The sequence below is a fragment of the Aquila chrysaetos genome, chromosome 3 (assembly GCF_900496995.4).
Source record: "Aquila chrysaetos chrysaetos chromosome 3, bAquChr1.4, whole genome shotgun sequence".
Lineage (NCBI taxonomy): Eukaryota > Metazoa > Chordata > Aves > Accipitriformes > Accipitridae > Aquila > Aquila chrysaetos.
In genome coordinates this window covers 6,001,691-6,029,324 of record NC_044006.1, presented here as the reverse complement: position 1 = coordinate 6,029,324, position 27,634 = coordinate 6,001,691, and the positions used below count along the sequence as shown (strand labels likewise).

At 37.2% G+C, this 27,634-nt stretch overlaps 1 protein-coding gene across 2 annotated transcripts; it reads right to left on the bottom strand.

Moving 5' to 3' along the window:
- Positions 1–203: 203 nt before the first annotated feature.
- LOC115339898 (serine/threonine-protein phosphatase 4 regulatory subunit 1-like) lies at positions 204–27,627 on the bottom strand. Of its 2 annotated transcripts, XM_030010493.1 has the most exons (20): positions 27,430–27,627; positions 27,253–27,297; positions 20,411–20,543; positions 19,935–20,041; positions 19,198–19,340; positions 18,554–18,700; positions 16,019–16,126; positions 14,800–14,865; positions 14,064–14,222; positions 13,329–13,522; positions 12,535–12,971; positions 10,408–10,640; positions 9,245–9,337; positions 8,532–8,717; positions 8,034–8,195; positions 7,307–7,407; positions 6,052–6,172; positions 5,240–5,374; positions 4,338–4,479; positions 204–3,397 (listed from the first exon to the last, which is right to left on the bottom strand). In XM_030010493.1, the coding sequence occupies exons 1-20, from the start codon at positions 27,434–27,436 to the stop codon at positions 3,243–3,245; spliced, it is 2,874 nt and encodes a 957-aa protein (XP_029866353.1). In that variant the 5' UTR covers positions 27,437–27,627; the 3' UTR covers positions 204–3,242. The 2 variants fall into 2 exon arrangements, with proteins under 2 accessions (XP_029866353.1, XP_029866355.1); XM_030010495.2 differs by lacking the exon at positions 27,253–27,297 and having other exon boundaries at positions 27,430–27,516.
- Positions 27,628–27,634: the final 7 nt, after the last annotated feature.

Genomic DNA, 27,634 nt, shown 5'->3' with positions numbered 1-27,634 from the left:
TCCAAAGCACTTTTGGCATGCTCACTTCAAGGAAAAAAGAGCTACTTTAAGTCTCTGGACATTTAATGGATTTTTTTACTACACAGTATGATGAATTCCACACTCAACCCTGGTTTGACAGATGACAGTGTTTACGCTAGGGAGACATTTCATTAACCCAAAGAAAACACATCCCACCTATGACAAAAGTCAGTTACCACAAGTTGGTTTATAAAACAGTCACAGGATTTATTGAGATAAATACAAATAGAAAGTTACATAGATTCTCTATTCTGACAAGTGAATGACACTTCCAGAGTGCCCCCACCTCATTGGGTTCTAAACAACACTGTGTACAGACACATCCGCCACTAGGGCAGCATCCTGACCAATGCCAAGTGTGTATCATACATGAGATACCAGGGAGTTTGAATTCTAAGCAACATGACTAACATGCTTTGGATTACAAGTGCTTGATAATTTCCTATAGCATCCAAGCGATATTGCACCCACTAACGTTATTTTCATGTTCCTTAGCTAGAAATGTTTAAAAATTGTATTCTTACTGCTGCTGTGAAAGTGGATCAACTACCTAACTTTGCTCCATCTGGCTTATAAAATACATATTTTTGCATAATTTAAACAACCCAGAGAATTGTACATGAACACGCCACTTTACTCATCATTGCATACATTTGTCTAGTACAAGATGTAAAGTGCGGTCTTTAGTCATGCTGAAATCATTTCTAGTTTAAAACTAAACCAAAAAGACAAACCTTGGAGAGAGTAAATCTGTCTAATAGACCTGCACATTGACTACAAAAAAACCCACGCCAAAACTATGATGTCCCCATTAGTGCATGCAACCGCAGAGTTTTAACAAAAGTTTTTAAACGCTCTACTGAAATCATATCATTTAAAGCAGACATGATTTCTGGAGCCAGAGAGGTACCAAAATATTGTTAAAAACAAAGAACTTTGTTTAGCCTTTTAGTGAACTTTTATAGCTGGTGGCTTACTGTTTACACATATTCTAATTAAAAACTCTTAGTGAACACTAACCAAACATGCTAAAACATATGGAAGCTTGTGTTTTCCAGTGGATTATTGCAAGTAAAGGTAACTATTTAAGATTATCTGACAAACAGGAACCTGGGTTGGGTTAATGTTCAAAGTATTTAATTTATATACAGTACATTTCAAACATACTTACATATACACACACTTAAAAAAATTTGTTCAGTGCTGAGAAATTTAATGAACTGATAATAAAAAACAGAAGTAAAACCTTGTCAGAAAGGCCTTAGAAAATTTGAACTGTTAGAAAATACCAGTATAATGCCAGCATTAGAAAAAGATCTCAGAACTAGAAAAAATTAACTTGAGGGGTCTTTTTGTTAAGAAATTGCAATCATAAAAAGTCTGTACTGAAGAAGCATTTGTTTTAAATTATAAAAAAATTGTAAAAAATTAAACGTATAACGTTGCAGAATTTACAGAGTTTATACTGGTTGCTGTAATAGCAGTGATAGCAGTGGTATATTTCTGCCTGCAGCTTCCAAAAAAGCGTTCTGTGATCTCACAAGAAAACAACTTGTTACAAATACTGTACATATTATAATACAAGACTAGTTAAACAAACTTATACAAAACTGAGCCCTCCAAAAATACAGAACCCAGCTGAAGAACCTACTTGCTGTATTGCAGACAAGCCAGATTTAAAACAAAACAAAAAAGAAAAAAGTAATTTCTGTAAAAACCTTCACCCATGTGAACTACTTACTAGTATAATAGTGAAATAAGGGGAAATATTTACACAGATCTATTTATGATAAAGTATTGTGTTCACAGAGAGAAAGTAACTGTTATTACATGAAACCATTTCTTTAGTATTTAAGCATTAGTTTTTGAACAGGACAAAGTTCCAATCCACAATCTAAAAAAGTGAGACTTTTTTTTTTCCAGGCCCCACATTATCTGCAGATTTGGGACACAACAGAATACAAGATCCACCAAAAAGTATTAGCTTTATCATTTTTCAAACTGGTCCGAAGCTATCTGATTTTATTAACAGAACTGTGTTCTATCTGTATAGTCTGTCTTTCTTCCAAAACACCTGTTTAAACACACAGAAGACATCCTACTTCAGCTTAAGGATCTCAGTAGCCCTTGTTTGTGTTTTGCCCCAAACCTTACCACACAATCCACAGAAGTTAGAGCAAACTGTGTCACCACCTTTCCCCTGAACATTTGTTATTTGGGATTTTTCAGAATTTAGAGGTCCTTTGTTTCTTAGGAACAAAGCAGCGGGCTGTTCAGGATTTGAAAACTGCACCAGTTAAAAGGTCTTTTTTAAATGAGGTGTATATGTAAAACAAACAAAAACATAAGTCTGTAAAACTCTATAATACCCTTCTACAGATACAGCACATGTTGCAGGAACTGAATCACTTAAATGAAGTGAAATTTGCTAGGGCAGAATGAGTAATTTTCAGTTTGGGAAATTTACAGTCTACCTAGCACTACGAGAGCCAGCAGAACAAAACCAGACATGTTAACACTTGTAAGGGTATAGCTCAGAAATAAGAAATTAATAGAAAATTCACAATATACAAAGAATCTTGAGCTCTCTGTGCTTTCAAAAATATCACATTATGTTAAGTAAAAACAAACCATGCCTTAATTCTAGCAGAGTAACTACTTTATAAAATGAAATGATTTTTTGAGCTTTTTTCCATTGGTACAGAATTAAGTTCTCCATTGTTTTTGTTAAAACTCAAAACTATTCACATATATACATTTTTTTTTCAGTTAAAATGCAATACTTGAAACAATACAAAGACTACAATAAATGTGAGGAAAGAATATCTTCATGTAAGTTTGCTAAAATGAGGTTTTAAGATTTAGAAACCATTTTAAGCTTATTGCAGACTGATCTACAACTGGAAATGTTTTGTTAGAAAATGATTACACTGAAACACTGAGTATGGTGTAAGACTTTACATACAATACTTAACTGCAGGTGAGACCAGAGTTATCACCCACATTTACAAAGAAAAAAACCCAAAAGGAATTACTCATGTGTATCAGACAAACACAGAGCTGTAGATGAAACATGGTCACGAAATGAAGACTATAACATTTCTCAATACACCCTTTCTTAGGTAACAAAAACCTTCTTATTTGTCCAGATTATTCACACTAACCGCGAACATAAGGTGAATAACCATTCTGATGTTCAACATTTACTGCAGAGAAACACATTAGTTTTGTTTTTCAATGGTAGTATTGTCTATGTTACCCTGTTTTAGTTTTATGGTGGCAAAGAAGGACACGTCTTGATCTCTGTCAGATTGCAGGGCTAGAATGGTCTCTTCTACAGCTTCTAGATGAGGATTGCCAACACTTTTAAAATAAGCTAGAATAAGGGGAGAAAAAGACAATTTTAATCAAAGCCAAAAGAATAAACCCTAGGGCATAAGTAGTGCAGAAACACAGAAGATGCCAAAAACATCTGGGGTAGTCATCCGATTTATAGGCTCCCTAGAGAAAATACAGGAAGCTGAGAAAGCTGAGAGAGAAAGAGAAATATGCTGCTTCTTACTCATCTTATTAGGTACTTAAATATTTCTAAGAGAAGTTCTTTTTGCTGAACCCTAAATAGAAATGTATCAACAAGTAAAAGCAAGCTCAGGAAGCTGCCACTGTACAATGCATTACAAAACATTCTCCATACTTTATTCTGAAAAAAGATAGAAGAGGAGATTTCTGCGCATCTTCCTTCAAATAATCAGACCAGACGATTTTTTTGTTTTTAAGGAATACAGGAAATTGTAGCAGCACACAAATTTACATTCTTTCTTAGTACAACTGTCAGCTTAAGACTAAAATGACAAAGCAAACTGTTTCAGAAACAGGTATAACACTTCCCCTGAATGACTACTTCATTAAGATAAAGGTTTGAAATGTATCAAAATAATCTAACGTGATGTTTAAGAAAGAAGTATTAGCCACACACATCCCGGATGCCTGCAGCGAGCCCCAGGACGGGCCGCACGCCTTGCTCTAGAGAAGGCCCCAGCTGCCCTCTAGCGGGTGATGGTTGGTGCCTGTTCCAGGCCCGTCAGGGATGGCCATCGATATTCTAAGACAGAAAAGCCACCACAGCATACATTCCTAAATACACTATTCCGAATTTAAATGCAGTAGCCCAGATTACAATGTATAATTCTGTTTTCAGCACAAACAGAACCAAACAGCCTTTTACCAGTTGAGCCAATTTATCAAGAACTGCACCGGCAGAGAAAAGGCAACTTTCATGAGACATTAGTTCTTTCAAAGGAAATTAACGACCACACCTTTCTCCAGTAACGTCTGCCTTAGAGCCTTGGCGAGCAGAACCCTTACGTTTGGCACAGGATCTGAAGCAAGACTTAAAAGACTAGGGAGCAAGTGTTCAACAAACTGGTCGACAGGCATACATTCTTCTTCTACTACGGCCTACAAGATAAACACAGAACATTAGAAAGCAAGATTTAGGTTAAAAATACACTATTTGCCATTCCTTTCCATCTTGTCCTTAATTTGGCCTGACTGCTAAAAAAAGTCAGTGATTAACTCTGAACAAATACACCCTATGTTGGTGAAATAAGTACAACCTTTGAAATACTGTTATGTCTTACCATTCTAAAGTTCATCCGAAGATGACCCAACAAGAGCAGATAACTTTCTTTTAACTGTATTTTAGGAAATACTGCTTTCTTGCCTGTCATCACCTTTTTGCCCTTCAACATTCAACTCTTGTTCCTCATTGCTACTGAAGTAAGCATTTTTGGTTTGGAGGGGGGTGGGTAAGTGGAAGTAAAGAGGGAAATAGTTCCTGGCATCTAGCACCCACTGGTAGTTTGAAGAGCTCTTGTGAACCTTTATCCCAGCATGTCAAAGTATTTAAAAACGCACCTCCGTTTAGGACTTAATTTTTGACTTTGCTACTGGGATGCCAGGAAGTACAAGGATCAGTTATTTCAGCTGGAGGCACAGACCAAAACAAGTGCCACAGCTTCAAAACGGTATAGCCATATACTAGTACTGAGACCAGACAAACTCTGCCACTGTCTTTTGTCAACCTACAGAATCATAAAACCCAAAGAATGACAAAAAAATTGAGTCCAAATTTCAGTTTTGCCCACATTGCTGAAAAGCCCCAAATTGGCTCCAAATTAAATGTACACGTAGAAACAGAGAGAGAGAACATTCCAACCTGACAAATGAAGGCAAAAGCTTGTCTTCCAACCCACTTGGAGCAGTGACGAAACCGCACTACAAGTTCATTAATGAAATTTAATCCCAGTGCATTTGCATTGTTTGCATAGAACTTCTGTAGTATTGCTACAACCTGCGAAGCAAAAGAAGGGGGAAGGGGAAACAGACGGGGTGGGGGGAGGGGAAAGAAGATATGAGACTTAAGTTGTAGCTTTAAGAAAGTTAAAAAAGCACCACTTCATCTGAATCCTCCAAAGGGACACCAAAAACTGTATTCAGTATCATCAGTTGTGCTTGCAGGATTTAATAAATTACTGGGCTTATTCTGGAGAAAAGGAAGTGTAAGCTTTAAAACAAAGATGTTTGTTCAGGTGAAAAAAAAAAAAAAAAAAAAAACACAACAAAAACACACACCACTAAAAGAAATTAAAACAACCATAAAAATAATCCCCATTTCCATGGTGCCATGAAGAAAAAGAAGAGATTGAAGGAATCTTTCTACTCATTCAGGACATTTGTGGGGTGATGGCATTATAATGAAGTTCATAACAAATTAAATAGATTTTGAGGAAAGATAAGTAATTATTTTTCCCCCAGAACTGGGGGAAGGTCTCCCAAATCTCTGGAAGTCTGACAACTCAAAATATCTTACAAAGTTTTCATTTCACTTTTTACCATATTGTTTACCATATTTATCAAAACATATCTGTATTCAGCCTACTCATCTGAAAGAAAAGAGAGTGATTTCAGGTATCCCTCTCAAGGATCATTTTCCTCCTCTCCTGCCAGGAAGTGAACTAAATCCCCTACCAGTTTGAAGGAGATCCACCGAACTTCTGAAACTTTATCGGAGCAGAGAGTTAGTGCAATATGTCTTAAGTAGTCATAGACATCATTGGGATTGTAGAGTTCCAGTATCAGGATCAGCTGCCTGGAACACAAAGAAAGCGATTAACTCCAGCAAGTACAACACTAACCTGCTCCGATTATACCATCTGTTAAACATAGGGAGAGATCATTTGGAGCTTCAAAAATACCATAGTTGTTACAAAGCACTTGAACAGTTTGTTCTTCTCTTTAGTTTATAAAGGTGCCCACACATATTAAAGAGGTACATGCTTTAACCCATCAAGGAGTCCAAGAGAAACTTTTATCTAAACTACACGTACCAATGAATCAGAATTATCCCAAGTGGTAATAAAAGCTACAAGCAGAAGTACAATGCAACTTCAGACCAATATCCTGTACATTCTTACAAAGTAAAAATGAAAAATTTATTTCAGTGTAGAAATCTACATTTCAGAAAACAGTTTATATCTCTGAACAGCACAGAACTCATTCTAGTCACACCACTGCCAGGATGTTACCAGCAGCCATGCACAAACCAACCACAAAGTGGCAGCTCTCCACCAGATGTCAGGGAACTGCTGTACAACATTCTTGCATCGGAATGAGATTTAGCTTGTTGTGCCAAACTACAAAGGCAGAGTAAATCCTCAATAGCCCAAACAAAGCAACGAGATAAACATGAAGGTCAGATTTTAGCTGCAAACTATGCCTACGAACATTCTTTGGGTGCTTCAAATATCAACAGGGCTTGTAGAAAAAGAATTGTGGGGATGTTGCTCCATCTCCATTATACACCCAGCCATATGGAAATACCAAATGAATGAACTATTTTTTTTAAGAACGGTTTGTTCTTCCATACGCATTAGAAAAATGACTTTGTATATACATTTCAAGGCAGTCTAGAACTGAATAAAATCTGAAATGTCACTGAATAGTACCTATCAGATTGTCATATTTCATAAGCTGCAAGTGAACCAGATCTCCATTTTAGTATAATCACAGACATTTAAGTTTCAGTCACACTTGATTACAACACAACTTGCCACCCCCCCCCCCCCAAATCCCCAACAGCCAGTGGCTTTTAAGTTCAGTTCCTTAATAATGAATGGTTGTAATCTTTTAGCTCCTAATTAGGGTGTGCTAACTTCTGAATGTAATTACCTATTTCCAAGTTAGTAATATAGATTAAAAATAAGAAGTTCACAAAATTACATACTCTGCCAGCTCGTAACGAAACCTCCAGTTCCTGCTGTTATCAGTCACCACAAATTCTTGAAGTTGGTAAAGATACTCTCGCCTTTTGTCCGCATGAAGTAACTAAAGGAAAAACATTACTAGTGTAAAAGTGATAAAATTCAATACTTGCAGTTCTCTGGGGTATTACTGTATTCATGCCTATACACACTATCCTACTTGAAACCAAGTGATCATTCATAAGATGCTTACTAAAAATTGCGTACAATCAGCTGAGTGCCTGGACTCACAAGATTGACATCCAAAAAAGTACATTAAGTCATCACTTCTGCAAGGATACCTGTCAAAGCACCATCTCTGGGCATAAGAAAACTAAGGAGTTAGGTTTATTACACAGCAGCCCACCAAGATCTGCTCTTTTCTCTCCCAGCCCCAAACACAAGTTGCTAATGGTCCAACTTTCCAACTGGACTGCACAAAATACTAATTCCTTTACATCAGCCAGGGGCATTTACAACCACCTTTACAACGAGTTTTCAGTTTTGATATTTTGTTGGGATATGAGACAGAAGAGAAGTGAGGGACCTTAAAAAACACAATAGACACACACACAAAATGGCAGTATTGCACAAAACTATAAACATGTAATTAGATATCGATAACTGCAAATCTTATTAAAAAAACCTCTTTTAATATAATGGAGTCAGAAAAAAAATTTTATCTTGAGAAATTAAATTACACTGTCCTACCTTCAAAAAGTCATACAGATGTTTAAGGACACCAATACGCACTTCATCCAGATCTTTCAAGAATCCATTGAAAATTGGCACCAGATCAGCAGCTGTTAGCTGATCCCCCAGAATAACTGCTAGTTCATGTATGGAGAAAGCTAGCGTCCGACGTACCTTCCACTGCAAACAGTTTAAGAAGGGAACTAGATTAAGCACCATAACTAAAGAAGCTTTTGAACTACACCTGTGTGAGGACTGAGAGAGAAGAAGAAACAGGGCCAGTTACACAGCAGTAGAAAATTTTAATCTTACTTATGAAGTCTGGTTTAAATCTTGAATTTTCTATTTTTAGTGTACATTTAATCCCTTATAAGAAAGTATACAATGCTATAACTTCAGTGCAACAAACTGAACAAAAAAGCTACTCAAAATTCTGATTTATCATTAAAAAAATCCAGGGTTTTTTGTTTTGGTTTTTTTTGTTTTTGTTTTTGGTTTTTTTTTTTTTTTTTTTACCTGTACATCTGAGGCCAGCGTCTCATATGTGTCTTTCAGGCAGTGCCAGTTCTGCCTGCCCAGTGTTAAGGCCACCCCAGGAAGACTATATGCACAGTGTTTGGCTATTTCAGTATCAACAGTCTGGGCTCGAGCTGGGTCAGTCATTGACAAGTACTGGTCTAACAAAGGTTGAGGTATGATATCCTATAGATAGAGACAATACATCAGCAACAGACACTTCATTTTAAAATCAGAAAGAAAATATACCTGTTGTGCTACAGTATTCTCTTGCTACTAACCATCTGGCAGCTAAACACAAACAGTTGCAAGATGTCCTTTTTGTGGGCTAGCTTTACAAAGTGTAAATGACCCTTGTATTTATTTGTCCTCTCATTAGGATAGAGCAGTGAGCAATGCACAGTAATTATCACTTTATCAACATGTTGCATCAAACCAAACTGAAAATTTCTTCTTTGCTAAAGACAAACAGTAAATCCAGTGAAAAAAACAGTATTGTCATTGCCTACCTTGGTTACATAGATTGCCTCTAAGGCACCAAAACCGCAACAAAATTTTTCTAGCTTTCCAATTTAAAATAGGGTTCTCCTCAAATACCCAGAGCATTTCTTCACATTCTGCAACCGATCAATTGCAAAAGCTATCACTGTATTAAGGATAAGATGAACTGTATCCAGTACTCCACTAAAGCAGTTAGATGCTATTTTAATCACCTGTAATTTTGACTTGTCATCTTCAAATGCTGAATTATTTTCTTGCTCTTTCTTTAAAAATACACTGGTTCCTCTCTGTTGTTCCTCTGAGTCCTGTAAAAGGACATAGTAGCTAGTGAAATGAATTAGACTTACTGCTGTTTGGGGTATTTCAAAGCATCACACCACAGAACAACGCAGTTCAGGTACAGAATTACCTTTCACAGATAAAGCCTTGTACAGGCAGAGCCTTTCTCAGTGTGCTTATACAAGTACAAAAAGAATTGTACACCAAGACAAACACTATTAAGACTGTAGCAGCAACAAGTGGAACAGTAGTTAGATTTACTTCTAAAAAAAAGCAATCTAATTTAACACAATAAACCCAACATTCATACAGATTTTGGATGGTTACATTTACTATACTCTTCAACAGTTTTTCTTCTTGGCATGAACTTAAATTATGTTAAAAAAAAGACAGCTTGGCAGTTGCTCCAAGTCAGCCAATACCATGATAAAAGCTTTACTTATTTTAGAATATACTGCTGGAAACTCCCAAGCCTACCAAATTATGAAGCGTACACCTCTCCCCAAATACCAACAAAAAGCTTCAAAGGCATTAAAAGGTTTAAAAGACCAAAAACAGACAAAGTTTGAAAGTTCACACGGTACTTTACATTTTTGTTTGTACAGGTTTTATGTGCAATTTTTGTTCATAGGCAAGGAGAGCTTTTCGTTGTACTTTATGATTAGCTCCAGCAACATTAAAAATTGTGCAAACAATTCTTTTTACTACTATCTGTACATTATAACCAAGAAAGAGTAACCAGGAACTGTGTATATGTGTCACCATCTGATTCAGCCTCTCGTCTGGAGATAAGAGACTAATTTTAGATTCGTTACAGGAAAAGGCGAGACTGTACTTCATACATTTCATCTGAAAAAAAAACCGACAAGACTACTGCAAAACCTAACGCTTAGGTAATTTGTGTGCAAACAGAAATAATAGCCCTCAACAGCTTTTCTTTTTTAATTAAAATAAGTAGCATATGATAGTTATGGTGTAGTAATGTTCAAAGTCTTTAGATCAGAAGGGGGTCCATTATGCCAGGGACTACATGAACAGACACAGTATTTCAGCTGGTAAGAATTCATTTCAGGCATGGAGCACAATGCATACTTACTGTGCTTTTCAGTGCACCGGTGGTAGACTGGTCACTGATGTTATTCTGGGAGGCAGGGGATGAAAGACTGTCTTCCTCCACCTGGTTGCAGGTAGCATCTGAAACAGCTGTTTCATCTGAAATAGTTTTGCTCTGAAGTTCGCCACTGCTTTCTTCAATTTTTTTGGTCTCGTAGTCACCAACAGAATCAAACTGAGCAGCTCTGAGAGCGGCAGACAACACTTGGACCTGAGCTGTACAAAGCAAAAGATGACTATTTACTCTCCCTTCTGCACTTAAAAGCATTAAACTTTTAATTAGTTAACCTGAAAAGATAAAAAGAAGCCCAGAGCTTTTTTCTTCTGAGCTGTACAGAAATGGCATATGAGCAAACATTTGCTCTTAGAAAGGAAAGACCCATTACTCTTCCACAAAACCATCACAAATTAAGAGCAATGATTTGGATGTATTAACATTTTCAGCAACAATTTCTACTACTGAAAGATATTTCTAATAATCCCCTGTAACGAGGTATCACAGCATAGTGGCTCACCTCCCATTCTTCATACAGTCAAACATTTTAATACAAATTATTTTGTTACATTCTTTAACTGAATCATCTGCTTGGAAATGGCATCAGTGTGCATTTAAAACATTTCTGAGGAAAACTTTATCCAGAGGAGGGAATTAGTCCAACCATCTCTGAACTGTTTTGCAGAAATAGATAGCAAACAAAAGGTCGGGTTTACCACTTTATCACCAATAAAGCTAGGGCAAACTGTATTTGCTCATTATGCTATATCGCTGCTAGGAACACGAAGTTACGAAGAGTTCAGAATGCAGAAACTATAAGATAGCTACATCTGCAAAACCCTACAGCAAGTACAGTCTTAAGACGAAACACTAGAGCATATTTTAAAAGTTAAGAATACTAGAATACTTCGGAAATAAGGGAAACGGACAACTTAAAAAGGCAGAAGAATGGATAACAAGCATATTTATGAGTGTTTTAACAGTTAGAGCAGGAGGAAAACAGAAACTAACATCCACATCTCCTTGTTCTGAGAAAGGAAGCAAGACTGTTCTGCTAAAGTCATCAGGGGCAGGGGGAGAGGCAGAAATCTTCACTGTTTTCTCCCATGCTTCTCCAAACCCCTCTATTTCTCACTGTATAGCTGTCAAGCTAACACCTCTCCATTTGTCTTAGAACTATGTAATGGGTTTTTTGCTCTTCTTTTGCTTTTACCCTCTGCCTTCTCTTTCCAAAACTCATTTACACTTTTTTCCTCCTTTCATTTGTTCATTTCATTTTCCACTTTTTCCTTTACGGTTTTAAATTTTAGTTTTTTCACCTCTTCCCCTTTTATATCTTTCCCTTTCCTTCTAATCCATTGCCTCACACATGAAGAATTTTTATTTTCCTGGTACCTTTCTGAATAGCCATGGGGAGCCACCTAAATATGCCATGCTGCCAGTTGGCTTACTACTCACTACTACTACAGCAAGGAATCCAAATGATGCTGCAGTTCTCCGCATGCAAAGTCATATCTGCAGAAAGGGATGAATAAATGGGCAGATGAAAAGTGTTAATTCACTAGAGTACTCAAGAGACTTAGTGGAACAAGAAACTGAGTTGACTATGGATGACAGGATTGTCAAGAGGCATTTGGCCCAGGAAACACATATGCATCCCACTAACAGGCTATCACCACTTCGGTATGTTCATCAACAGGCTTGTATGGGGAGGCTAAGGAAAGATAACTTGAAATCAGGGCCGCTCTCACTCAACCAAATTAGATGAATTCAGCTGATAACAGGTAGCTCTGTCCCTAAAACCACAGTACGAAGTTACAGTACTTAAAATTAAAGACAGTTTTAACAAATTTCAACAAGCTCTTTTCCCTTTTGTAGTTAGATCCAATTTATTTCTCATGCAAACAGGAGCTAGGAACACTTCCCCAACTGTCCTAGAAGTAACTCAGGCCTTGTGAAAACGGCTGTTGAATAACTTTCTACTATAATTTACTACTCAAGGAAGTCTCATCACCTTATGAACACCAAGCCAATTAAAACATAGTCAAGGTTTTTGTAAAGGCCAGGAGAAAACCAGCTCAGAGAAAACATGATTTTACTGTTACAGAGTCTCACCTTGAACATCTGGATCATCTATGTGCTCCTGTAAGCTTTCTAGAACTTTTTTTATTTCACTACTAGCAACACAGTTATTACATGGCACAGAGCAGCTATCCTTGTGCTTTTCAGTCTTGAACTGAAGTAACTCCAGATCCTGACTTATATCAGGCAGAGGAGGGCGCCAGTAGAGAAAAGTATTAAATATGTCCTCAGCAGACTGTGGCCTTGAGTTCATTCCAGGAAAACTGCTGTCCTTCGTGACTCCTAGCACACCAGCAGCAACTTTGTCGCCCTGAGACAATTGAGAGACATCTTCTCCGGGATTGGTACAACAATCTGAACTTTCTGCCCGTGTATCTTTATTTAGATTCTCAACCGAGAGCTTTGTATTAACTTCAGCTGAAGACTCCTCAGTTGATGGTTCTGGTTTGGTTTCCATTGGTTGTTCTGAACTGGTAACAGACACACACAGTTACCCAAATAAAACTTAAAGTACTCTAACAACACTTTTCAGTTAAATACTTCATAAAAGACAGCATCAACTACAGAAGCTTATTTTCTCTGCAGAAAGACAGAACCTATGTTACCACTATGCTTTACTTCACAGGACGTTAAAGGGAAAACTGGTGAAGCCATCAAAGTTAATTTTTCAATAGCGTGGCTACACTCAGACACATGTGTGACCTCACCCTTCATACCTTTTCTGGAACTATATTCTCAAGTTGAGCTTTTTAGCCCTGAGCCGCTATTAAAAGAATTGTCTTCCTTCTTTCCCCCTCCGCTACAACACATTTTTCCCATGATTTTACCTAGACAGCGTAGCATTTGTACTAGAGGACATTAAAGTTATATTGTTGTTTGGCTGACAGGAGTTGGAATTCACATCTTGCGTTGATGGCCGGATACTCAGTGTCCCATCTTCTCGAATGTAAAGACCAGCACTTGAAGGGTTTGCAAAGGTAGAAATAAATGGGCCAAGAGACTGAAAAGCAGCCTGACGAACCTGTGATAGTATAAAGACAACAGTCAGGATTCATGCAACTCCCACAGAGTTAATGCGGGGAAAAAAAAAAAAAAAAAAACCAAAACTTTTGTTCAATTTTTTAGTAAGAACCAAGTGATTCTTACTATAACAGCTTCATTTAATACCAAATATATCCAATTATCAATTACCAAATAAGGGACAGCTAAGCAACGGGTGTTAGAATATTAAGCATTTATCTATAAACATAGTAAGGAAATTTTTAAAAAGTTATAAATTTGAAGGACATCACTGTCTACTTCAACTAATACCTTTAACACAAGCAACCTATTGTCAGAAGAGTGTTTACACTTATAAAAAAAACTGTGATAGAAATTCTAAGTAGTAAGAGAGGGAGGAAAAATAAGATACTGTCTGATTAGAGGAGATTAAATTTTAGTAGATTAGACTCTAATCCCAGCAAATTTAGTTTAGAGAACTTTCACAGCGCACTTCTGACTTGCCCATTATTTGTATGTGATCTGCCTGGGAAGATGTATCAATTACAGAGTGAGTTACTTACCCATCTGCAAGTGTCACTAATAAGACTGATAAACAGCGGAGATAGTTTGCTTCTGCGAACTTCTGGGGATGTGGTATAAGACACTGCCATAAAGCATTCAGCACAAGCTTTTCTCATTCCCCAAACACTATCAGAACAGAGTTCAAAAAACTTGGGAATCTGCCAAAAAGAAGCAAAAACAAGACTAATTAAAGACTAAACAGACTGCAGCAACTTACTATCAAGGTATTTGTTTAGAAACTGGAGACAATAACTCAAGAGAGAATAAAATGAGTGAAGAATAGAAGAAACAGAGACAGGTTAAAAACATACATTAATTGAAAAAATTGGAAAAACTATCTGTCTGCCATTTACTTCATTAGAATTTTATGTGTAACTATACGCAGTAGGAAAAAAAAAAAGAATTATTAATGGCCTATTTTTCCTGAAATTGTAACTTGACTGATCATCTAGTTCAGGGATAAAAAGTCAGTAATTCTAAAGTAAGTGTATATGTGTGTGTGTATATATATATAGGCTGTCAACTACATTTTTAAAAATGTTTTGCAAAACAAGAACTTTCCATTTCCATTCATTCCCAGTTTTGCTATATAATTGCAACCAAAGCCTTAACCAAATCAATTTAAAAAAGTATGCATACTGATTAATTTACAGGGAAAATAAGGAAAGAACTCATTATTAGACCTTTTGAACTGAGCAATACAAGTCTTGTGAATGGATTTTGATTTTTACATACCAGCAGTCTTTCCGTGGCTTCTTGCCCAACTGCATTACAAATGTCACCAAAATTTGCTGCACAAATCTAAGAAATAAAAAAACTCATGAATAACATTCTGGCTCTTTTAAGCGCATTAGTTTTATTATCAACTTCACCATGCATTATTTATCCCATGTAACAACTGCACGTTTGACTATTCAAATGTCAGCCATGTAACTACATCCTGTAATATTAACTCATCCCGAACAAAGACTCATTAGAGCAAGCTTCCATAAGCCACATGCCTTTGAAATCAACAGTAATAAAGGTTTCTGCATGAAGAGCATCATCTACTTCAGCAATCATTAAAAGGGACTAATAAGCCTACCTGAAAGTTTAAATTACTTTGAACAGCAGCTGTCAAAACCGAAGCAGACTAAAATATGATACTAGGGTCAGGACTTAGGTGTACTGACAGAACTATCTTTGCTATGGCTGAGACTGGCTTAAGGACTTTACTGAAGCAAAGTTTAATCAAGGTCTCGAGTCAGTGCCATTTACAGTACATTACAAATGCTATAATTAAGGCAAAAGGGACATTCTCTCATGTTGGAAAAAGATGTTGCCAAAATCTGAAATCAGTAAAGATAGGACTGTGTTAATATAAGATTTATTCATTCTATATGCTTATTTAGAATGCTGTAATGCAGCTCAAATTCCAACAAGTGCAGCTTAAGTTAAGGACCAAGCTCAACCTCTGCATGACGCTTAAGTCTACTCAAATATTTTAAGACTTCTTATGCTACAAGTTTCCTTTTGTATTCGACCATGAATTAAAATAAGTCTTACACTCTTAGGATTTCTCCTTTCAATAATACCAGAATTTTTTTTTTTTTTTTAAAGGAACAATGTCTCAAGTATCCATTGCTTTTGAATTTCTGGTTTTGAAATAAGATGGCAGAGATCCGGTTAACTTGTTTGCATCCTATAACCAAGCAGTGGCTTAGAAAAAGTTTGTGCAAAACTATTAAACATGCAAGATCAGTTTAACTGCTACACTAAAGCTATTCACTAAGGACTGTTATCTATTTCTTTACTGAACTACAGAAACTATAACCATGTCAATAAATCAAAACTGCTCTTCCATACTCTTTCAAAAGTTAATCAGCTAAAGTTATGACTAAATTACTCAGGAAGGCATTTGAACAGCAATGTGCAAATTCATTTTTAAGTGGTTTAGGGTTGAAAACACACCAACCTTCCGGACTTGAAACAATTTCCCATCACTGCACAGTTCACAGAAACGAGGAAGCAGCATGTGCTCAACTGTTGTTCTGCTCAACATAGAAGCCATTTTACAGATTATCTAAAAATCAAGGAGGGGATACACGTAAGGAAAAGAAAATTATAAACCTCGTAAGCATGGCCAAATATTCCTCCTAAAAATTACTTCCGAGAGCAAGCAAGCAACTACCGTCAAATAGATTTAACTGCTACGCATTATTTGTCTCTTCATACACCTGTTTTATGTGAAGCACAACTATAGTTTTTATTTTAAATCATTCTATGCCACTGTGCCTGAAGATAACATTTCTGCACATAATTCATTGTCTTTTTTATCCAGTTAAATTTCATTAATAAATGCATTTCCAAGGTGTTTTACAATTCGGCATACACTGTTATTTTGTACAGAGAAGAAAAAAAAGTTCCATTGCACTAGCCAGCATACAAAAAATCACAATCTTTAAGCATATTAGAAATATTTCAAGCTTAAGCATGCAGTAAGCCCCTTGGCTTACAGAACTGTTCAGATACTTAAATACAAGCACAGTCCCAGCTCTTTATAGGCTCAGACAACATGATAAAATAAAAGTCTGCCATACAACAGAAAAGAGAGAATAAGACAAACTAGTTGTCTATGTGAGCTAATGTACACTTTACAGGAATCATTCTCAGAAATTTTAGGAGTTAACATCGCAGCATAATTAAAGTTAGTAACATGCTCATTAATTTAGCTTTCTCTGAGGTACTGCCAATTTCCACCGCCATTAGGACCCATGTTTCTGCTGTGAAAATCAGGTGCTTTAGATTGTATGTTTCCTTTCAGCTCCCACTTTCTTGGGTAACTTGCTACAATTCTTATATTTGTAAGAGTAAAAAGGAAGGGGCTCCCCTGCACCTTTCTACTCACCTGTTCCACGTGCAGAACCAGCAGTTTAATGCTTACACAAGTGTTGGCATATTAACAGTACTCATCTTGTATTTTAATTTTCCAAAATTATTGAAGCTTTCTACCTCCACAAAAATGAGCTTTATTTGTAGAAACATTTGCCTTTGTAATAGAATGCTAAATAAGAACTAAGGAAGACACCATTGAAGGCCTTTCCTACAAATTTTCAAACTCCTAAAAGGTATCTGGTGCTCAGATGTCACCCTGGAAAACTGTCTAAGCAACACCCAAGTCCCAAATAAGGAAGAGGATAATCTATCTGGTAAAACTATTTTACAGGTCAAGTGTCAGATATCCATGCTGAAATGTAATTAGACACCAGCACTTTTCTGTGGAGTCAACTGATTTCCTGAAGTGAACGGGGAATGTTTTTTTCAAAACACCTAAGAACAAAGGTCAGGTCATCATTCATACTTTTACAACATTACTGTGAAACCTGGTAGAGCAAATGTGAAGAAACTATTGGAGAACAATCTTAACAAGAATTAAAAAACGGCTGCCAAGAACCAACTGCACTTTAAAGTTATTTGGCTACCATTTTGACAATCATTTACCATCCTGAGGTATAAAGATGGTCTCTTTAAACCTGATCTTTTAAAAAATTCAGAATAAAAATGAAAGATTTTTTGTGTTAAACTAAAAATTCAAGTATGTTAATGAATAACCACAAAAAGTTTGATTGCTTATTTTATTTAATGTCAGTACTATTCCTGGACCTCATCTTAATTACTGTTATAAATGAAAAGAATTGGTTGTTCTTGTTAATTCTCAATTCAAGTACTCAATGCATGATCAATCATCTATAGGAAAAAGCCCCTCATCATCTTAGCAAAAACTTTTACTGAGTTTGAAGACCTGGCCCTTTACATTTTTAAGCATACAATAACATTCTTATTCCCAATTACTGTACTGTATAGCTCAGTTCTCAAAAGCACTATTTCAAAAACATTCCTCAAGCACTTCATTGATGCAGAAGCCTAGATTTCTTCATTGCACAAAAGGTATAGGACCTAGAGAAAGCTTACCTGAAGTACCTCTACACTTAGCCAAAGGCGTTAATAAATAGTACAACAGTACTCAGGACAACCTTGCTTTCTTCTCGAATTCAGTTAAGATAATTTTTAGCCTCTCAGTGTGGTGCATCAAGTCCTGACCCTGTTCAAATTCTTTGAAAATTCACATTGTTTCAATGGTGCTCAACACTAGAAACGACTAAGAAACCTACAGATTCAAGGCTTAACAGCTTAGCACACTTAAGCTTCAACTATATCACAACAGCAGGTTCTCAATTCGCAACAGCGTGACTAACAAATAGAGAAGGAATAAACCAAACTAAAATAGTAATGGTATAGAAAGTTTAAGTTCAATGGTTAATGTAAAGCTCTCAGGACACTGAGAATACAAGTACTATTTTTATTTTCTGGGTTTTATGCTCATGAAAATCTCACACAAAGTTGTTATATTCTAAAAGAGCTTTATAGTAGCACTGCTAAGAGATAAACAAAAGCAATTAAAAACAGAAAAAAAAAGTAAAGATATAAGATTTCTTCCAAATTTGCTTACATTCACAGCTTCCACCTTGTACTCATCATCACTGTCAGGAGCAGAGAGGTCCAACAGAATTGGACACACCTTATTTTCAATGTCACTCTGAGCAACAAGATCTTGTTCTAGCAGTATAAGCAGTGCTTCTTGACCTGCCTTTCTAACCTATTAACATGAACAAACAAAACAAAAAAAGTACATCACTATAAAAACAACATTTACTGATATGAGAACCACAAAAGGCACGTTTTCAATGAACACACAGGTACAAACTAAAAAAACCTTCAGTTTTAACATCGTAAGGAATTAGTCATAAATGCTAAAGTTTAACATAATCATTAGATGACATTTCATCAAATTCTGAAGAGAAGCCAAAAGATCAAGTAGAAGACAGGACTGTAAGTTATGATTCCCATAACAGACTGTAGCAATGTGCTGCTAGGCAAATCCTGTAAGCTTCCCATTATCTCCTAAGGAAAGTACAAAAACCAAAATTTAGACCTCCCTAGCAAAGTGTGCCAAAACCAATAAACACAAAGCACTACATAAAATCCAGGTATCAATCAACTTGAAACTTCCTATTATCTCTTCCTCATGCCTCAAATTCACTAAATCACACAGAATTTTCCAATGATTCAACTCATGTTGTCTGTTTTTCCTACCTGATTGTTAACATCCGTGAGGTATCTCACTACTATGGGCATAAGGTATTCAAAAAATGCTGTTGGGAATTTTGGTCGACTTTCTTGCAGAAAGATGGCAATAGGAGGTATTTGTTCCATCAGCTCTGTACGTACAGTTGGTTCTAGTAATAGAAAGAAAGTCAAAACTACATCAGTAAATACAAAATTAAGACCAAGTACCTTAAGAAAAAAAGTAGCATTTTTTTCAACGTTTTCACAACAGAGGAAGATGAAAATATTCAAAACATAAAGAAACATCACCACTGAGATTTCCTGTTCTTAAAGGAAAGCTGAATAAAATAGAACAGCCTTACATACATCACAGTCCAGAGACTTGGGATCAGTTCCCAAATAAATCAGATAAAATGAGAGCACTAGCTAGAAAACCTAATCACTATGAATGTGTGCACATGAAGTATTAAAATGCATAACTGTTCTGTGCCACATACACCACACATTCAGATGTAACAAACTCCTTGAAAAAAATATTACTTCGGGCCCTATACTAGGTAAGAGCCTTTCATTTATACACCTACCATACAAAATACTTCAAAAACAACAGCAAAAATAATCTTGTTTTCACTGACAGATACTGCTGTTATTTAGGTTCTTTAGTTCACTCATTGCCTTCTCAAAATCAAAAGTTACTGCCTTCTATATTGCAGCTTATGTAAAATAAGTTACAAACATTAAAAAAACACAAACAACTTTCAAACCTGCATCTTCAGAGAGCCTGACCACTATTTCCATTACAGTCAGGAAGTCTTCTTCATTATTACTGAAATCTCGAAAGACATCCAAAAGACCTCTGGCAATAATCTGCCTGTGGAGTGAACAACATATTAATTGCCTTAATACCCTGCCAACAACACATAGATGGGATGCAAGGGGAACTTACCAAATGTAAATGGGCACTTTAAAAAAGATCAAGCTCTTCTATGATACTCTGAACATTCAGACATACCAGTTATAAGTTTCTCCACATCCCAACAAAACAAAGATGGAGTCAAGAGATCTTATTCAGATAACCAAGAATGAAAACCTCTTTTTATGCAAGTGTTATACAAAAGTTATTCAAACAGAAATAATATTTGGCACATGCTTTGAAGAATAACAACAGAAGTAGTGACACCTTAACATCCATAATGCTAACAGACTCAGCTATCATCAGGTGTAGCTGTTGTACCCTTACCTGTTAAATATGTTATCACTGAAGGCATATTTTTCTAGACGAGCCAGTGGACTTAAGTTATCCTGTCCAGGAATATCCAAGAATGCCGTTATCCTCATGCTATCACAGTCTGGTCCATAATCTTCAAACCCAACTTGACAGACAAGAAGAGTAACCCAACAAAAAAAAAAAAATTCCAAGAGTCAACAAGAGATGTTACAGTGTAAAATACACTATACCAATAACTCTATTTCTTTTTAGAACTATTCTTCAACGGAAAAGTATCTGTACATCACTGGAAACTGCTTCCAAAGAAATCTTAGGTTGTACTTAGTGAAGTCAAGAACAACACTTGCATATAGACCTGTAAATTCAAGCTTTGAAATTTAATTAATTTCAACCGCCATAAATCCTTGGCTTTTAACACATTTTACTTCACAATTTGAGTGGACTAACCACATGCGCTATGAGTTGAGGGCTCAGCTGACAAAATTGCATGCCACAAACTGACCAACATGTTCAAAAGGAAAGTAAGCCCCATTAAAAGAAACTGAAATTTTAACAACAGAAAATCCCAAACTGTATTGCTTTAAAACAGCAAATTCTTGGGTTTGTTTCAAAGTTACCAAGGCGCATTTTTCTCACTGTAGTTACTGGGTCCCATACATCTAAGTCAGACTGGTAGCTTTGGGAAAAACTTCAACTTTACCTTACTTGTGAATGTACTGGGAACTTTCTACTGCAGACCTATCAACTACAGCCTTTCCCATATAAACCTACTCCTTCTAAATCTTTTTTGTATTCACAGCTTCAGACTTTTAACCAAATATTACCACATCAACTGCTAAAATTTGCCTCACCAAGTCTTACAATCACCTAACTCAGTAACATGCACTTTATTACAGATTACAGGCAAAAAGTAAGACTGTGAAGAGGAGAGGGAATAGGGTAACTTCGCTGCCAATTCTTTTTTTAAATTGTTCACCCTTAAAACAAAGACAGTGAAATAACGTGCCTGCAACACATAAATCTTTCACACAAATTCTCTCATTTCAGCAATGGATATAGGAACACATACCTAATGGCAACCAAATCTACAGACAGAGTTGCACGAGAGTAGCTGATATTCCTGCTCTGGATTTACAACTTTCCCAGTGAAGCACTCCTAGAATTATGCACACTTCTTTCACATAAATAATATAGCAACTGTGATCGTACTTAAGTACATGCAAATTGTTCCAATATGGCTTCTCTCATGCAAGTAGTCTCTCAAACCAGCATATGTGCTGAGAGTGACAACCACTGAAGACAATAAGCCAGTTTCTGACTTGGCAGGACACAACATTAGGTATCTAAATCAGTAAAGAAAGCACAAAACTGGTAATAACTTGAAAGCACAATAACAAGCCAAATAGGTTGTATTTGAAACTGTGCCTGTAAGACTGTAGGCACTCTAGGTTATGCCTCTAGAGACAGAGACCTCCTGTCTTCAGGCAGTGGAACTTCGATGGTGCCTCCATATTAAAAAACAGCAGAACTTTGGCTAAATAACCAAAAGCAAACCAGGACCAATTTCATTTATAGGACCAGTTTCCCCTGTTTGTAAAATGGAAAGAACAGGAATACCCTCTCCCACTGATGCACTTTGCTGATTAAGAAATATGTATGTAAAGTACTATATAATCCCTGTCTTCAGTATTCTGCTTTAATTAAAAAAAAAAAAAATTACAGTCCTTCCCAATATGTTATCCCAATCAGTACAAAGCTTCTGCACATCTTAAAGGAAAGTCTATATTATTTCATAATGCACTCTGAAACTGCCAGTGGGTTAAATTATGTGTATATGTAATTCTACAATCTCTGATATAACAATTTCTTCAGGATTGAGGTGGCTGTACCTTATCAGCATAATTAAGCTTCAGCTCTACCCTCACTCTCACTTTACCAGTTTCATATTCCAAACATGCTTCCCTAAAGAGTACCTTAATCTGAGACCCGGCACAATGAACTTTGGCTTGAAACTACATTAATACCCATTATAAATCACTTTTTATATTAAAAAATCCTCTATTACCAAGAGGTACCAAGCCTCAGCTTTTTTCCTATAGAAAAATTCCTATTTCACATAGAAAACTCTGTTTTCCAATTATTTAACACAAGCCAAAATGTTCTCAGAAATACATCTCATTTAAAGAGGAAATCACCTGAACATACTTGGAGCAAGATGTTATACCTGGGTCTTCGGGGGGGGGGGCCAGGAATAAAAAGCAGACTGGTTTAAGAAAGCACACGGTCTCCAAGGAACCCAGGTGAATTAAAAGACAAGAGCAATTCTGAATTCTGCTGTTCTTGCAGACAATATGCTCTGACCAACAAGTTCAATGGGATTCAAACAGAAGAAAACTGTGGGATTAGAATAATGTTCATGTTTCAAGTGTATATACAGATACTACAAGTGAACCCACAGCCACATGATCAGAAACATATGCTAATTATTCACGGCTTTTTATAATGACTACATATTATACTGACACCCTTATTTCCATTCAACTGGTCATTATTATTTCTAGTGGCTGCTCTTTATATATTTTAAAATTCTGTCAGGTTCAAAAAATTTATCTGCACAAGCAGATATAATTTGCATTGCACAGGTCTGTCTGGGATTGATCTGTCCACATGCTCTCAGGCTAACTCTCCCACCACGCATAGTATCTGAAGAGGTAGCATCCAGTATTTGCTGCTCCAAAAGAAACCTACTGTATCACTGAAAGCTCACAAGAAGTTATACAGCATACATAGGATCATAGATTTCCTTTCTGAGTTTGCAACAAACTCTCCACATCCAAACCCAACTCTGACCATCCTTGCATCTATGCAACTATAATATATGTATTTTAAAATCCACACAGATCAGACACACTTTCACTGGTTTATTTTTGAGGCTAGCCACCTGTTATACAAAGAAAGATTTATTAGGGCTTAAAAAAACCCAATACATTTGCCATTAACTTTATCTAGTGACCACCTGTTCTTGAATTAAGAAATTATTTAAAAATGAAGGCTCTTATTAGTTCACTTCAAATATTTCAGAATTCCTACCAATGACTCCAATGACAATGAAGTAAATATCAATTCTAAGTTTGACTACAATATTACACCTGGAACTAATTTTGTAAAGATGATGAACATGCTTAATTTTACTACTTGGAGTAGTTCTATTTTTCATTTAAATTAGCTAAGCACACACCAGTGCTTCTAGGACCAGAAGGAAAACAGAGCAAACTACTTATGGTCAGGATCAAGAGAGTTAAATACCTGAAATTTTTTTCCACACACTCTCAGTACACATAAATAAGGAACAGTCATGGCAGAACCTATTTTGTCTTCTCTCAAAAACTTTAATTTTCTTTTTTCATAAAGTAAGAAGCCATAGGTACTTACAAGTTTCAGAATACACCAGAGTACTAGAAAGTAAAATTACAGAAAAATAATGAACTAGTATTTCTTAACTTAGCTAATGTTCTTTCATAGGTGAATCAACATTACAGTATTTTTCCCACTAACGATATCATACAAGCAAGCTTGAAACCTGTCCACCTATAAACAAGAATAAATGTGACAGCATTCACAGCTGAACTTGAGTTCACCATACCTTAGTTTGACCTAAGTTCAAAAGATGCTTAGAGCCTGTAAGAAACACCTACAGGGTCACAGGATTTAACTATGCAAATCAGCATCATTAGCTATTATCACTATCCACTTTTCCCAATACAAAACAGTAAATACTCATGCAGAGTGCAATGATTTCACGAGCTCAAGGAGGTCATTTTCTCTCCCGCTGTTTTTAGAAGGGAAAACAATTTTTAAAATATGTTTTCTTTATTGTACAAAGGGCATAATTAAGCTAATAATTTTTCCAGATGATCCAATGTCTCACCTTACCAAAAAAAGTTTCAAACTGTACTGGATGAATTTAGGTAGATTTTACTACAGCTTTTCTCCATATTCAGAGGAATCCCACAGACACTGTTTCAGTAAAATTGATCTTCAATATGCATAACACTATTTAAGCAATTTAGTTAAAGTAAAAATCCAGTTCCAGTGATTTGTTTCACTGAGATTTTCCTAACACACATCATGAACTCTTTGCTAGACTAGTTACTCAGTGTCTCAGTCTAGATGGGACATCTGAACTCTGCTGTAACACAAATAGAATTATGGCATTGAAAGCTGCCTTCTAACTGCATTGTCAAATTAATGAACTTAATCAAAGAATATTTTTAAATCACAAAATAAGATTCCAATAATGCTCTAAAATGCACATTTATTTATATGCTTATCCTGAAACTGATCAATTTCTTTGACACAAATTTTAAGTGACCCATATAAAAAGCTTATTAATTACTGCTTATGGCAAAACCTTTTTTTCCTTTATCTGAACATTTTTATTAACTTCATGATTCAAACTAGAGTTTTGCCTACAAGCATCAAACTTCTTAACTGACTTACCAGACAAATCTGTTACAGTTTCAACAGAACAGCCAACAACTGAACAGTAATGGAGAATGAACACTTAAATCGTAGTGATGGTCACCCCCGGTTCAAGGCCAAGACCCATAACAGAACACTACAGGACACTTGCATTTATTTCCACCACTTGCACTTCACTTGACACACTCAGCAAATAGAACTCAAATGACAGGCTAGTTTTGGTTTGTTTGGGGGGTGGGGGGGGGGGGGGGGTGGTTTCTTACTACAGAGAGAAGAAAATTGGAAAGGGAACTGGGAGCAATTCAGAAAGACCCAATCAATTCAAATAGCTAAGCATTCATTAGCACTATCAAGGGTTTTGTTTGGTGGTGGGTTTGTTTGTTTTTTAATTAGGGCAGAGAAAGATATTTTCAGCTCTTAATTAAGGTACTACAGCAACAACTATTGCAGCTCTTCTGCTAGAGGAACTCACTGCAAAAGTCTTTAAATCAGCATAAGCACATTGAAATGTATCAGCTAATGTCCTTCTCACTTAAATCCTGTTCAACATATACATGCTTTTTGTCATTTAAGGTGATGACTTCTTACAAACTTCTTACATTTACTTACTGCAGCAAGCAATAAACTTTAGTACCTCTTTTAAAGCAACTTCTTACAATGTTATCAAAATTTTAAATCCCTATGTATTAAATACATCTATTTCAAGTACTATCCTCCACACTTACTATGTTTTTTTAGGTTTCTAGCTTTTCAAATAGATAACTGTATTAAGGAAGGAGGGTGCTTTTTAATTACAGTTTTAAATTCATTAAGACTCACAGAGTTACAATTTATTTGTATGAGAAACGTTAAAAATATTTTCATATACACAAAAATACAAACATAAAACAAACTAACAACTCTTACATAAACAATTAATCTCATCATACATCACTTGCATCACAAAAGATCCCAAACTTTTCATTCTAGAATTTAATCAAAATACAAACACCACATTTTTTTTTCCGCTACCTAGTAGTGAAACGCAGAAACCTCAAAGACTGAGAGCAACAACACTTAAGAGCAACAACTGACAAAATCCCACAGAACAACCTCCTGCCCGCAGAGGCAATGTCCCTGTGCGTCTTTCCAATGGAATACTTTGGATCTCACTTGTATTCTAACATTTCCCCTGGTGTTCCTGAAAACCACCTTCTTCCTAAACTAGTTTATTCATACTAGATTGGGGTGGGTAGGAATCCACCTGATACACATTTTCAAGTACTACTAAAACAATAATGGTCTTGTAGTAAACAAATAGAGTCTCTCACAAGAAACAATTTCAAGTATCAGCTTTCATTTTTCTAATGGAAAAGTCAATCCAGCATCCAAAGTGCCAGTGAAACCACCCCACATATACAGCTGCTTTCTAAAGCAGTACAAGTTAATACAGTTATTAGTCAAAGATTTATCTCCTTACTAACAGCTCTTACCAAGCTGTCTGATAGGTGTTCAGCTCCACTCCTGTAACACAGTTCTGGACTGTATCAGCTTGAGGTGGAGCTGTTGCCTGGTCTAGGACCTACGACACGGTACTTAACCTAAACCCACCGGCTTCCGAGTACACACAACGGCCGTTTTTCTTTTATTCCCGCGTCCCAGGTGCAGACGCAGCCACGTCCTACTGAGCGCCTGTGCTGCAGGGGTGCAGGAACAGCAAAACACACGGCGTCCTTAGCAGCCTCGACAGCATTTAAAAGTCTCACCCATTTGAGCTACCGCAGCTAGGAAATCCCTCGGCTACTCCAGGCTAATTTCCACCGACAACAACAGCGGAGCTAATCCCCTAAAGCACCGCCGCCAGGACCCCTTTCCCCTTCCCACAGATTCATCACGGGCCATTGTTGGAGGTGCTGTTTACACCGAATCCAGCAGTTCAGCGGCCATTTGAAACAGCGGGGATGGTCCCTCGGAAGGCCGGTTTCCAGACGCCGCCCCGGGCCTGCCTCCCGCCGAGCGGGTCCTCCTTCCCCGGCGGGACGGCGGCTGCCCCCCAAAACCCCGCTTCAGGGGGCTACCCATCCTTCGGCGGCTCGCCCCGTCAGCCAGCACTTACAGGCTTGTGAAAGACGCCAGGTGAGGCGAGGGCCCGCAGCCGAGGGAGGGAGCGAGCCCACCTCCCCTGTCAGCACCGCGCACAAATACCCTCTGAACTCGTCAGCCCTAACGCCCTATAAGCCTTCACCTACCAGAACAAACCGCCTCAAAATCCTCCCCTCACCCTAACCTGGATAAAAACGCGGAGAGGGAGAGAGAGCGACAGAAGGACCCCGGGGTGGGGAAGCGGGGGAGGGCCTAAGTAGGGAGCAGAAAAATAAAAAACAGTTACTCACAATCATCTAAGTCATCCTGCAAATCCACAAAATACAAAGGGATCCCTACAAACAAAAACAGAAGAGAGACACCGGGGGGTTGGTTTCGGAGGGCTACGGCGAGGACGGCGGCAGCCCCGGGTGAGCCGCCCCAGCGCCCCCCGCCCGCCCGCCGGCCCGCCCGCCAGCCCCACTTACCGGCCATCTTGGAATGGACATGGGCGAGGAGGAGGAGGGGAGCGGGAGGGCAAAGGGAGGAGCCGCCGGTACTTCCTGCTCCCGGGTCAGCCCCCGCGTAGTCGAAACGCGACCGGTTTAATAAACAGCCGCTGCCGGGGGAGGGGGGGCGAATCGCCCCTCAGCACCCGCCGTCGCCTCCTGAGAGGGAAGAAAAGCCGCGGCG

Excerpts from the sequence above, each read along its gene's own strand:
- LOC115339898 (XM_030010493.1), bottom strand. Across the intron at positions 18,701-19,197 it reads TCACGGATGTTAACAATCAG|GTTAGAAAGGCAGGTCAAGA; the intron begins GTAGGAAAAACA and ends TCATGTTAATAG. Across the intron at positions 14,223-14,799 it reads AAGCCACGGAAAGACTGCTG|ATTCCCAAGTTTTTTGAACT; the intron begins GTATGTAAAAAT and ends TCTTTTTGGCAG.